Below are 14856 nucleotides of genomic sequence, written 5' to 3'. Positions count from 1 at the left end.
ACATGTCAGTAAATGAATGCGTGTCGCAGCAAGCACAGAAGTCACCCTGGAGCTCTTAGCGCTTACAGTCCCTACTATGAGTCTGAAGCAAACCAAACTATATCAAACTTTCAAATCTACAAAATGGATTTCTCTGGGCAGTAGACCGCTATTAGTGGTACAAAATAAAAGGTTCGATGATGTGCTGCAGATAGTGACATCAGGTCCTTTTTCATGAAGAATTCATCTGAAGGCAATATTGATCTGGGCGGAAAAAAAAATGTTCAAATAGCACGTTAACTTTTGTTCTGTTCATTTGTTTTGCTACTGCTTTGTATTGAATTAATAATATTCACATCTGCATCTATTATTCATTTATTTATTCATTTTTTAAAATGTATTCACTCGTTCAATAAATTCCATTTAGAATTAAAAAAAATTGATTTGTAGGGCAAATAGTTTTATGATTAAAATCGGATTGGATAAACTTTATTGTCAAATGTTATTAATGCTATTAATACATGTTTAATTAATTTAATTAAATATTTTATATATACAGGTATATAATATATATATAATAATATATACATATAAATAAATTCATTAATAAAAGTATTAATAAATTATCAAATTGCTATTAAGATTATATACACATTTGCAAAGCCTGTAATGACTTAAAATAATGTTTTTTATCCAGCCCCGCCTACACATATATATATACTGTATATATATATAAATGGAGAGAGAGAGAGAGGGAGAGAGTGATACACATCGGTGCATTTTTCTAAACATCACTAAATTATGAATCACCGTGGCTGACACCCGGTGCCCATCTTTTTTTCATTCATTCATTTTCCGAACTGCTTCATCCTCACTAGGGTCGCGGGGGGTGCTGGAGCCTATCCCAGCAGTCTTCGGGCAGTAGGTGGGGACACCCCGAATCGGTTGCCAGCCCATCTTAATTTGTGAATAATTCTAACATCATATTAAATTGCGGGGTTGTACATGCGGTGGATTAAGCACCCAAACGCAAAGCCGGTGTTTTTCCGAAGCCATGAGGATGCTTATTTGCAAACCACAGTGAGTGTGAAATGCATGTCTAATGTATCAAAACCACATAATGGCAGACTGAGGCTTAGTTAGCGTGTTACTTCACTTATGACGTCTCCTTGACTGCACTGTTTAAATGTGAGCCTTTAATCTAATCTGCTGTCAAAAGGATGAACCTTTATGGAGCCAATTACAGCATATTCCGAGTGCTAATTTGTATACACTGTCCTGAAGCTCACTCCCCCAAATTGAAAGAATATGAGCAGTTTTTATTTCATGCTTGAATACCATTCTCCATATAGAATTTACAGAGCCAGGGCCCAATGAAATTATATTTTCCAAACCGTTATTCCTCTCTTCTTGCTGCCAGGAGTTAAATTAGATGTTTGCATTTGACAGGATGGATTAACCCAGGGAAACACACCGAGCTCATGGAAAATCCACAGGAAAAAAAAGGAGGACCTGGGTTGAGTTTCACAGAAAAAACAATATTCGGGTTCAATTATGCCTATGATAAGTACGTGTATACTGTCCGCACATTAAGGTTCTTTCACCTTGATAAAACAATACTGGCTCAATGTGTTAATATGGTCGTATCTAAAGTAAACGTCATCAGGTCATCATATTAGCGTCGGACAAATGGCTCCAATGGGAAGCTCGTGCGTGTGTGTGTGTGTGTTTGGTGAGAGAGACGGATGTCATGCGACTGTGCCGGAATTAGTCTTCAAGAGATTGTTTTGACGACTCGGTCAGCCTTAAAGTCCCCCTCCACCCTCGTCCCCCTGTTTTGACCGAACTAGTCACACCCCAGGTGGCTGCCCTCCTCCCCCACCCGCAGCTGTGGCACTGTTGCTCAGTACCCAGAAAGGACAAGAGTCAAAGTGACGGCAGTCAGAAGTCAATTCAAAATTGTACGCATTGTAGGACCGTATGATCCGCGTGCCGACTTTCCCCTCATTCTGATGTCTGCCCATAATGTTGTCGTTTTGGTCGATGGTGCCGTGTGAACGAGATGGCCACTTCGTTGGTAACTTGAGTGGGTGTTAAACGGACCCGCATGCCACCGTATGACACAGTGAATTTCTCTGAGTCAATCAGTGAAGACCACTTATTAGGGCAACAGAATACAAATGCGGATTTGTATTTACCGTATATAACATGTATAAAAAGCACGGAAGGATTATTAAATCCTCTCACGGTTCACGGGCAAATATTTCATTGTTTACCCACAACCACAGTCTTTCGATGTCAGGCTTCCATTTATGACGCTGTCTTTGCTTTTGATCAGTGTACGCAAACGGCCAAGTAGCAGCTCCCTGTGGTGATGATTGTTGTCGTCCCAAAGGCCGAACTCAGTACGTTCTCTTGCTACAATTTGTGTATGAGGACAAAGCAGCGATCGGGTAATGCAAGTCACATAATGCCTGAATGAAGGATCGTTTCTTTCAACTCACCTTTGTGACTGGGAGGAAAAATTCTTGCCCTAATCCAATAATCTCACCCCCTCATTCTGGGCCTGATATCTATCATTTACCCGCCGTTGGTGATGTGGGCCAAGATGATTTTTTTTTCTCCAAACACCTACACCTTTTGCACAGTCTGGGAGGAAATGTGGAACAGGTGTTGGGGCTGATGAGTGGGAAGCGAGGAGGCTCGGCCCGCACGGATAGTCGAACTATCCGAGAGGGAGTCGGGAGAGGACAGGCGGAGGGGGCGACTGCCGAGGAGAATGACTTCTTTTTCATCTGTGACTTCACCTGAAAGTTGTAACCCTGTGACAGTGGAAAAAAAAAAGGTTTCTTTCATCAAGTGGTTGCGCCAAATAAAATCATCCTGCTCCAAATACATTTTTTTGAGTAGACATACAGTCCATTAAAAAAAAAGAAAAAAGTATCTGGAGCCAGATTGGTGCAGCCACTTGACGAGGTAAAATTGAGTCAATAAAAAAAATAATAATAATAATAAAAAATCTGTCGACTACTACTACTTCAGTGCATTTAGAGCCTAATTAAATGAGCTTTCTCTAGTTATTATTTATTTTGTTTATGAAAGACTGCATATCTTTTGTCAGCCATGAGTTAATCTATGAAACATCAGCCCTGAAAACCAATAAACGGAGCGGGGATGATGTGTTGCATATCACTCAGTAGTCCGTTTGCTGAAATCCCTCGAGCATTACTTGAAAGTTTCATAGTAGCCGAGTAGTGAGGGGGAGGGAAAAAGTGATGTTATTTTCCTGGCTAGATAGAGAAGCAGTCCAGCAGCCAGCCAGGAAATCAAGAGAGCGCCGCTCTGATACCACAGATAAATACGCTCCCGTCAAATGCCAGCTCATGATGTCAGACGGAAATCACATTCAATTATAAGTCTGCAGTCTCTGCTCCCCATTTTAAGAGTTAATTCTGCCATAAAAACTCCAACTGTACACTCACTGTGAGGGAAATTTCCAATCATATCACATAAACTTGACAAGAGTTTGCAGGATTTGGCGCAGAGCTGCAACCTTTGCGTAGCGAAAAAACATACGTCTCACACGGGTTAGAAACAAACGGAGAGAAGATAAAGTTAGAATTTAAACTACTATACCAAACACGAATGCTTTTTCTCCCCCCACTATTTCATAACAACAACGGTGTATAGTGTGGGTTTGTTTGTGAATATTAAAAGTTGCTCTAATGCACTGGTGTCAAAGTCAAGGCCCGGGGGCCAGATCGGGCCCCCCACATCATTTTATGTGGCCCACGAAAGCAAATCAAGCATGTCAAGTTCCATGATGCTTGCTAAAGTCTGAACCAAAATGTCAAATTGTCATATGCAATCCACAATAACGGTCAGTATTCTTGACTTCAGATTTTAAAACTAATTATTTATCAATTTGTTGTGCGATGTATATGTTATATGTGGAGGTGGGCCCAACCTGAAAGGCCTTTTAGCCGGCTACCGACATGACCTACAGGGGCTCTTAAATGGATGCAAGCAAATGAGTCATCCGTTGTAACACTGAAAATATGATTAACATATTTCCTTCTGCACATTGCTTGACCTGTTTCTCAGTCATTAATAATTCTAGCTAAATTAAGTTAAATTGACAGTGAATCTCAATATATACTGAATATACAGTATATATATATATACGTTTTTTATGGTTTGAGCATATTCTTATTCCATTGTAACATGTCTTCTTTTAAATCATAAGATATCTAAATATTTAGCAGTACTTTTTTTATTTCTTAATCACATTTATAATGTTCCCTGTACTTTGTATATTTCAATATTTTCTTCTTTTGACCCTGAATTCAATTGTGTATGAGTGGGCTGCAGAAAATCAAATGAATACTTCATTTTAAAAATGCTAGAAATTTTAAATTTTAAACATATTAACAACAAAATGATCAGGAGTGAGGAAGGTATATCATAACAGCATTTGGGTGCAAAATGATCTGAAAGTTGTTTTCTCTTGCAGAACAAAGACAGAGACAGGAAGACCATCCGAAGTTAACAACCGAATGGAGAAAAGGTCGACGCTCTCAGTGATTGATTGTTTTTGAAATACAGTAACTTGAGGAGTCATCACACGTGATACTTTTCGGAGCATTTATTTCAAGTACTCCAGCATTTGTCATCAGACGCTCGACGCAAATTTTACCAAAACGTGCCAGTCTAACTTTGCCGTCAGTGCTCTTAAGGAACTTTTTGAGTGTCGCATTTCAAGACTCTCTTTGACGTGCATATAACAGCAGTGAAGTCCCTTTCATTGTGGGACTTGATGACTGTACTCGCTGAGTGTAAAGAGCCCTTTGGCACATGATCACACACACACACACACACACACACACACACACACACACACACACACACACACACACACACACACACACACACACACACACACACACACACAAAAAACCACGAATTTTTGAAAGACAAATTTGTATTCATCAAAAGCTGTGTAAACTGTAATATAAATGTATATTTATGTGACACAACATTCTATATGAAACCATGTTATTTAACAGGCATATCAAGTTCTTGAAAACGAAGAGTTGCTTGCACAAAATGTTGCCTTTTGTTACAAGTTTATGGCATTATATGGTGGTTACATGCTGGAACTCTTGTTGTTGTTTTCTGAGTATGTATATAGAAATATATATATTTTTTGTGTCATGGTGGAAAATTACTAGATGATCAATAAATTGTTTTGTAGCTGGGAGCAAATGGAATTTACATTTTGGTTTGTCATATTTCCAGTTCCATTCGTCACTTGCCTCTTGTTGTTCAGACAAGTGGAGACATTCACATGATACTGAAAACCAGCAATCCTTTTTCATTTAAAAAGACAAAAGTCAATAGTTTGGCCTTTTTACCAGCTGCAATTGCTTCCCCCCTAAATTTTACTTTTATTTTCAGGTTCCTCTCCTTGTACTTTAGCTCAAATGACCCCCTCCCCCCACCTCGCCTGAACCCATCTCACTCATCTTTCCTCCCGTGTTCCCTTTTCTGCTCTTTGGGGGCAGCAAGATCAGAGCTGAGGGAGACGGAAGGATACGGGATGAGACGGATAAGTCGAGCACAGAGGAATGTGAAAAGAGAGGGGGTGGGGGAAGGGGAAGCAGGGATGGATGAGGTGGAATTGAATCTGCAGGTATAGCTTCTTGGACATCTGCCTGTGTCCCTTTTGCTGTCCTCTTCTTTACCTCACCACATGCTCTTTCTCTCTCCGCCTCTTCTTTGGCTCTTCCTTCCTTTTCCCTGGAGGGCCACTGGCCTGGTGGTGATGACTTTCCAGGGTATGTCGGCTCACAACACTTGTTACCTTGTTTTCTATCATTCTATCCATCTATCTATCCATCTTGTATGTGTCTACAGTATGGGCTCTATTTTCACAGTTTCATCGACGTTGCATGTGGAAAGGCTGGTGTGTCCTGATTTTCAATGCAGGCATCAACTTTGCTGTGCCCGTTTGGGAATTTGGCTGAACGTTCGGCGTCAAGTTGGTTCCAGTGTAGCTGAGGTGTGTCCTTTTACATTGTGCCTGGCGTATTTCCGCTCCAAGAACTTGGTGGCAGAAAGTTGTGCAAACCAGTGGTTCTCAACTGGGTACACAGAAGTGGATCGTGGACCCATTTGGGGTAGGTCTGTAAAAAGTTGGATGCGTTCGTATTTTAATCATTTTTTTCTCTCGGTACAGCAGAGTTTCTGCGCAGAATATATTAAGAAAGAAAAAATAAAAGTTACTTCCGTGGATTCAAGCAACTAGTTTATTCTGCAAACAAATGCTGTGCGACTCTAAGCCTCTGCCTCTCGGATGTCATGGCTAGCAATGGCAGTCCTTCCATCCATCCATTCATCTTCTACCGCTTATCCGGGGCCGGGTCGCGGGGGCAACAGCTTTAGCAGGGAAGCCCAGACTTCCCTCTCCCTAGCTACTTCTTCCAGCTCTCCCCGGGGGATCCCGAGGCATTCCCAGGCCAGCTGGGTGACATAGTCACTACAGCGTGTCCTGGGTCTTCCTCGGGGTCTCCTCCCGGTGGGACATGCCCGGAACACCTCACCAGGGAGGCGTTCAGGAGGCATCCGAATCAGATGCCCAAGCCACCTCATCTGGCTCCTCTCGATGTGGAGGAGAAGCGGCTCGACTCTGAGCCCCTCCCGGATGACCGAGCTTCTCACCTTATCTCTAAGGTGACACCCTGCGGAGAAAACTCATTTCGGCCGCTTGTATCCGGGATCTCGTTCTTTCGGTCACGACCCATAGCTCGTGACCATAGATGAGGGTTGGAACGTAGATCGACCGGTAAATTGAGAGCTTTGCCCTTTGGCTCAGCTCCTTCTTCACCATGACAGACCGATACAACGTCCGCATCACAGCAGACGCCGCACCGATCCGCCTGTCGATCTCTCGCTCCCTCCTGCCCTCACTCGTGAACAAGACCCCAAGATACTTAAACTCCTCCACTTGGGGCAAGATCTCTCCCCCGACCCGGAGGGGGCACTCCACCCTTTTCCGACTGAGAACCATGGCAGTCCTTCAAACTCATTTTAAACAACGTTTAAAAATATTACTTCATGTGTTTTTAGAGGCTGGATTTAAACCAAACAAAACAGGCGAATCTTGACTTTTTCTTTTAAAGACAAATGTGTGAAGATTACCCAATGATCAACCAGTTTTCTGCCCGGTCTCTTGCAATCAATCTTCCACATCCACAAATTCAATTTAGAATACTGAATTTGTCATCAAAGCTGAAACGGCAGCTTTCATCAGAACATCCCTCCAGATTACACTGTTATATTGACAACATATCCAAGCAAATCTGACTTGTCTTATCTGCACACAATAAAACAAAGGGCCCGATTTACGGTCTGGCCCAAAGTGCAGCTCAATGCGCAGTCTAACTATGCGCATGGGTGGAATTTTCTTTCTTCTTGTATTTTGCCAGCATTTGCACCAATAGAAGATGGCGTAATATGGCCTTTGTGCAATGGAAGTAGCCCTTTCCCAGGCAATCCGCACAGTCCTTCATTTGCATCAAAATCAGGGTGGTCAAACCGCAAACCTGAGTACGCCCTGCCTGACATTGCGGTGGGGAAATAAAGAAATAAATAGATAACATCCAACTTGGCGATTGTCCAGGCCATAGGCTTGGGCGCAGAGCATTAACCGCTAAATTAAAGCTCTGCACCGCCGGCTCGCCGAACTGCAATGGAAGATACAAGTGAAGCTGGTATCCGTTATACATTTCATATTTGGGAATTTTTAGTATGAGCCTCCTCTGTCCCAGCAATATGTCACTTCAACGTTCACATTTACCCATTATTGATCAGCCGATCAACGCGCACCTCATATACTTCGTCGGGGAAATCATGTGCGTGTGTGTGGGGCTCTCACTGGTGTCAGGAGCAGTGGATCCACGTTGTCTGGAGTGACAAATCGCACTTCTCCATCTGGCAGTCGAATGGGCAAGTCTGGGTTTGGCAGTTGCCAGGAGGACAGGACTGAGGGACTGCAATGTGCCAAGTGTAAAGTTTGGTGGAGGGGGGATTATGGTGTGGGGTTGTTTTTCCAGCAGCTGGACGTGGCCCCTTCGTTCCAGTGAAAGAAACTCTGAATGCTTCAACATACCAAGAGATTCTCTATGATTCCATGCTTTCAACTTAGAGAGAACAGTTTAGATCTGGTCCCTTCCTCTTCCAACTCACCAATGTACAATGCAAGGACCATAAAGGCATGGATGTCTGGTGTGGATAAACTTGAATGGCCTGCACAGAGACCTGACCTCAACCCGATAGAACACCTATGAGGTGTATGAGAGCGGAAACTGCGACCTCACAAATGGGGTTCTGGAAGATTGATCAAAAATTCCCTTCAGCACACCTGAACCTTGTGGACAGCCTTTCTCGAAGAGTTGATGAAGCTGTGATGGCTGCAAAGTGTGGACCGACGTCTTATTGAACCCGAAAGATTAGGAACGTGATGTCACTTAAATTCATAAGTAAGTCGAGGCAGGTGAGCGAACACTTTTAGCAAAATGCTTTAGTGCATATTTGGTTAAGCAGATAAGCAGCAAAAACTACAAATGGACGTTTCAATCTGAGGGCTAAATATGTGTGTACTGTACGTATGTGTGAAAGTGTGTATGTGTACAGAACTAATCACCAAAGAAATCCATTTCTTTTTCTTCTGTTTTCATCCAACAATATGCTAACAACGTGGATAACTGTGTAATATTGTTCCTGTGACATAAATATTGCAAAATAATCAGACCAAGTGCATGATCAGTGGAAATTGAATATTGAGCTGCAGTTCAAGTCTGTCATTGATTTTTTTACGCACTCAAGAATAGGTCAGGCGAGCTTCAAATTGAAGTCAAGTCAGTTCCCACAACGACTGCTCCCAAGGGATAACTTCAAAATTAAAACTAGGTAAGGCATTGCTATCCACGTGTAGGGTATTACTTCTGTCGATTTTATTTTTAAGTTGACCCATTCAGCGTGCTGCATAGAAGCATAGCAGCAACTTCTGTGGTGGCAGGCTTGACTATGCTGGCTCTCCCCGCTAACGCTACATTGGCCTTTGAGACATTGGCCGAACGCGTACAGCAGCTGCTGCTAAGACAGTTATCTCTATATCGATGGGTTATTCAGTTTCATTAAAATTACATATACACCAGAGGTGGGAATTTTATTAAATGTTGCCCGTCCATCATTCATCGTCCTGGAGCGGCCTAGGTACCCGGTCCATCATTGTCAGTCCATCATATTTTTTCAAGCCGAATCAAACTGTAGTCAGTCGTTCATGTTACAGTATTTTAACAGCACTTCCGTCATCGCCTCCATTTGTAAATTTCATCAGTTGGTGAGTCCGCCAGTCAATCCAACCCCCCCGCCTACACCACCTCCCAAAAAATACATCAAAGTCCAACCAATGAAAGAATCCAATGTGATTAAAATTATAAATGGAGTGCACTATCTACAGCACAGGTGTCAAAGTCAAGGCCCGGGGGCCAGATCTGGCCCACCACATCATTTTATGTGGCCCGCGAAAGCAAATCAAGCATGTCAACTTCCTTGATGCTTGCGAAAGTCTGAATCAAAATTTCAAATTGTCATATCTAATCCATAACAACAATATTTATTAATTACTAAACAAGCGATTACTCTTGATTTGAAGTTATCCATCAATTTGTTGTTCGCTGTGTATGTAATACCTGGAGGTGGTGAAACATTTAGATGGTTTGACAAAATTCAGTCATAACAGCCCTCCAAGGGAAACCGTAACTACAATGTGGCCCGTGACAAAAATGACACCCTGTAAATTATACAGGGTGTCAAACTTCTGGGACATCCTGTATACTCTTCAGGGTGTCCCAGAAGACAAAATATTTTAAAAAAAAAAACGTTTCTTGACATAAACCACACAACTGTTTGCTGAACATCATCAGCTTGATTTCGATTTGTTGCTCTTTATTCAAATGCATTCGCTGGCTTATCTGATTCTTATTATTATAAAGAAATAAATGTAACAACCATAAATGTATGGAATGTATTATTTCTCTTATGTATGGAGACTTATGGGACACCCTGTGTAAGTGTATCAACATTATACCGTGTCTGCCCAATCACACACATAACTCACATCCGTTTCACTTATTTGCCAATCTATTGAATTGTAAAAGTACAGTCATTGGGAGCAGGACATGACGAGTGACTCCCTATTCTCCCTCCATCAAATGTTCTTATTTGGCAATCTATTTAACTGTTAAGTGCAGTGGGAGCACGCTGGTGGTTGCCTGCAGTGGTTTCAACTCCAAAAATGGCAAGAAGTTTAAAATAGCTTGCCTGAATCAAAATCCAGCTTCACATTGTGGCCACGGGTGAATCCAATCCAAGTAGCTTGCACGCCTATTCCTACCTCCAAATGCTTGTCGTCTGCTTCTTCATTTTGGTTCATTGACGGAATAGAGCTCTTTGGTGCATTCCGCCACCTACAGTACAGGAAGCACAATCCCTTTCCATTTTTAGTGAGTTGAAGCAACTCTGCTCAATTCAGCCCTACAAAAATATAAACACACGAGAAAACTAATTTCACCAAGATTTAACAGAAAACCACAACCATAATGGTTTATATGCAAATAAATATACATCAATAAAATATTACACTCAAACAAAGATTGTAGATTTCTGTTGAGAACGCAAAGTGGAGTGATGTCATCTAGTTTCGCTTCCTGAGCCAATCACAGCCTGCCATCAGTCCCATCAGAGATCCTATTAAAATTGGAGCCTTCATTCACTCACACGCACACACACACACACACACACACACACACATATATACATATATATATATATATATATATATAGTCAATGCAGTATTCTTTAAGAAACCCAGGTAAACAAACACATGAGACAGGTGTGTGTTCTATTAATAGTTAACAAAACGGTCAACAGGCAGGATATGGCTTTCGAGGAACCGGAGTTCCCTACCCCTGGTCTAGACCCTCTTAAATATTGGTGGCACAAATCACGTACATTAATTGAAGGGTGACAGTTAACTCACATAAACAGCACATTTTTAGCAGTATGTACACACTTGTTTTATCAGTATCAACCCACTTGTTTTTATTCTTGCAATTTACACATGAAATGACTTCATTCAACATTACAACAGAGTCTCCCCGTTTAATCTCCCTTCCCAGGTTGCCACTTGGGAGACTCCCATCTGGATGATCATGTGCACGTGGACTGCACTCCCATGGGCGCTTCTCCATGTAAGTCAGCGGTCTCAAACTCTGGTCCTGCATATTTTCCATCTCTGCCTGCTGCAACACACCTAATTAAAATGATCAGGGCCGTTATCAGGCCTCTGCAGAGCTTGCTGATGAGCTATATAATATATCATTTCCAAAACCAATGGAATAAGGATCCAATCTTTCTTACACAAAGGTTAATTGGGAAAGATGTGTAATGTATGAATTCAAGCACTGATGAAAAATTTAGGCCATTTCCAGCATTCTAGTTACCCACCCCTGGTATAAGATATAACAACTTGAACAAAGTGTGTTTGAATACGCAGGCAAGATGACATTTTTAAAAAGATTCCTTTTGGTTGGGGTGGGAGAATTCTCCCACCCAACAGCGATGATATAGACAAAATATGAAAAAGGGGCATTCCAAGATCAGTTAGTTATGAATCGATTGTGGTAAAACAAATTGATATTATTGGAAATGGATGCCAGTTTCATTTTCCTAAGGGGTTGGCAGGTGGGGGGGCATCAAGTGAGCTTGTTAGTGAAAAATGGATCATTGTGATGCCATAAGTCCTGTAAATAGAAAATTTTGGAGACGGAACATCATAGTATGATGCAAGACAGACAGGACTTCTGAGTATTTACTGCAAAGCTAGCAAATTCTAATTGCAGAATGATGTTGTATTGGCAAAATACATTCAAAAGTAAAGTAAATATAGCTTTAATATATATATATACACAGTATATTTATACTATTTATACTTTCCACCACTGGCAATGCAACAACTGTATATGTTACTATGAAATCAGAATTATGTGACTGAGCGAACTGCATCTCAGTGCAGGAAAGAAACTTGGCTCCTTTGTTCAGTTTTGTCCGAGCATTCCAATGGACTTGACACATGTCTTATTTTTCCTTCTTCCTGAGCTCAGAAAGGCATAGCAGCAAGCAACATATTGTGCAATGTCTTCACTATTCCAGGCTCGTCAAAGTACTCCTATATAAACTAACAATAACAAGCGAGAGTATATCGACATTATGGTTTCAGGTGAGTAGCTGCAACCAAATCACCCCAATTTTCCTACAGATTATTTTGCTCAGTTTACAACAAAATCCATCTATAGGGGTGTTCACACGGCAAGATTTGGTCCGGTGCTACGCCGGGGCTGCCCCAGTAGAGCGTTCACACGTGCAAATTAGCTCCGGCGTAGCCCCGGAAAACAGCTTACACCGGACCAAATTTGATCCACCTCAGGGAGGTGGTTTAAAAATTTGCTCCAGAGCAAATGCTCGTTAGCGAAGCAGCACCGGTGTAAATTTGCACGTGTGAACGCAACTGGGTTAAATTTGCTCCAGAGCAAATGCTTGTGAAGAGTTTACGTACGGCGAGAATGCGTTGCTTTCGTGCTCTGTCGGACTTCCGCCATGTGTTTTTTTAACAACGACACAAGACTTGGCTGGTAACATCTTTCCTTTTGTAGAAGACTGGACTGTCTCGGAGTTGTTTGTGTAGTTTGTTCATTTGTTGTGTGTTCACAACCCCCCGCTCCCCATCGAATTTATTTTGTGATTTCCTCTCTTGATTTTCTGTTTGGCGCATTACGTGTTTGCTTTTCTGAGTGTCATTGAAGTCAACGTTGATTTACGTTTTCGGGGGCGGTCACTCTCGAGCAGAAGGCACGGAGACCGAGAAGGAGAAGGACGTTCCTGTCCAGTAGTCGCTTGAGTTGTGTATACGTTTTAAAAAGAACCAACACGACAGCTCATTTGTGTTCTGTCGTTTTGCCCCGCTGCAGAAACTGCCGTGTGAACGCAAGTGGGGCTGCACCGACGCTGTGCCGGTGCAGACACGCTCAGCGGCTTTGTACGTGTGAACGCTCCACACAATTTGCTGCGGTGCAAAATATATCGCAACAAAATACATCGGTGCAGCGCCGGAGCAAATGTGTGCCGTGTGAACACCCCTACTCTTGCATAAAATCCCGGAACGACAACCTCTTAAGTGGAACAAAGCTTCTATATGAGCCACAACTCATGACGTGTGGCACGCATGCAGAGATATACTGCATGGTGACACTTATCCCGCCTGCCCGTCTGTCGACCAGGTCTTTGAATAAAGTGAATACATGACATCGATTTAACTCTTTCAGGGACAGCGGTTACTACAGTGGACAGCTTACCATGTTATCAGGTTACAGAGTGCATGAAAGGGTTCAAGTACGTATTTCTACACGTGTCAACATTCCCATTGGGGTTTACCCCGGTGAAGGAGACCATAGCCTCCCCTTCACCTCCAGATGGTGGGTGAGTCTTCAATTTTGTTTTTGCCTATATGCATCAAATAGCTCACCAATAAAACAACAGAACTGAGAGGGGTTTTTTGTTTGGGTTTTTTTTTTTTGTGTGAAAAATTCACCTAAAAACGCAAACATTCTGAGAAAGGAATGGCGATTTATTTTGTGCGTACAATCTCACAAACGTCACAAAACCATAATTTAATGGTGACAAAGGGAAAACATGGAAGTGTTTCATTCGGGAGAAGAGTGAAATGAACTTGGGGAAAAAATGCAACAAGAAGTCCAGCAAAAGTGGGAGAAACATCGCCAAACAATAAACCTTCGATCATTGCAGAATGCTCTTGGGAAAGTCAACCAAAAAATGCAGTTAAAGCATTTTAAGCTTGAAATTTGTTCAAATGTCAGAGCTGGTTTTCCCTTTCCAAAGTGGAACATAGAGAAACAAAAGGAACCAAACAACATGTTATCTAGTTTAAAGCGGCAACATGTTATTTAACCACCTTGAAATGGCACCTTCGTCATTTTGATAGCAGACTGGACAGGGAAATTTTTGGAACTCTGGCTAGCAACAAGTGGCCACGGAATCATGTGACATGAACAGGGAAGAATCTGAGCAATTCTGTTTCTGTGCTTTTACTGTTTTACCTTATTTTATTTTCATGTAAGAATCTGTCAACCAATTATAGAAGCGCAGAACTCCCAATGTTGAGAATTGGAAAAAGGTACGCTAAATGTTACAAACATAGCATTTTTTCCCATAATGCCATCTATATTGACTTGTGCATGAGCACAAAAGTTATCAGAAAAATATGTGGCATTATGGGAAAAAAGCAATGTTTTTAGCATTTAGCCTGTGTTTTACCAATACATTCGAAATACTTCCTAACACACCCAAATGATTTTACCAACATATTCAAACGACTTTATCAGTATGTTTGAACAGTTTCATCAAAATGTTCAAATGATTTAGTCCAGTAAAAAAAAAAATGTTTTCACCAGATTGGCAGTTTCACCTTTCTGTAAGGAACATCCATTTTCGAACAAATATGAAGAACGGATTCTTCGGAGCCACAACTCTCGTGCACATCATCTTAGCTTGTAACATTATGTTGCATAGCTCACAATGAGCCTTAGTCATCAACATACCTTAAGAACATTTGAGAGAAAAATCTATGATTCATCAGTTTGTTTGTTCCCACTTAGGATGTCCAGAGTTTCCGGTTTAACCGGTAAAGTCCCGTTTTTAAGCCTTGCATCTGTAGTCCCTGAGTAGAAGTGGGACTAA

General features: G+C 41.7%; 1 protein-coding gene across 1 annotated transcript in view; it reads left to right on the top strand.

Moving 5' to 3' along the window:
- Positions 1-4908, top strand: part of LOC147203339 (basic helix-loop-helix transcription factor scleraxis-like) — a 13731-nt gene extending 8823 nt beyond the window's left edge. The window contains exon 3 of the mRNA XM_086113830.1: positions 4493-4908. Within this exon, the coding sequence (XP_085969956.1) occupies positions 4493-4528 (36 nt within the window). The 3' untranslated portion in view covers positions 4529-4908. The remainder of the gene's footprint in view (positions 1-4492) is intronic.
- Positions 4909-14856: the final 9948 nt, after the last annotated feature.

Source organism: Hippocampus guttulatus, chromosome 6 (genome assembly GCF_054856545.1).
Source record: "Hippocampus guttulatus isolate MCC_2025c chromosome 6, RoL_Hgut_1.0, whole genome shotgun sequence".
NCBI lineage: Eukaryota > Metazoa > Chordata > Actinopteri > Syngnathiformes > Syngnathidae > Hippocampus > Hippocampus guttulatus.
Note: the sequence above shows the minus strand (reverse complement) of the source record. Positions and strands in the feature narration are given on the sequence as shown.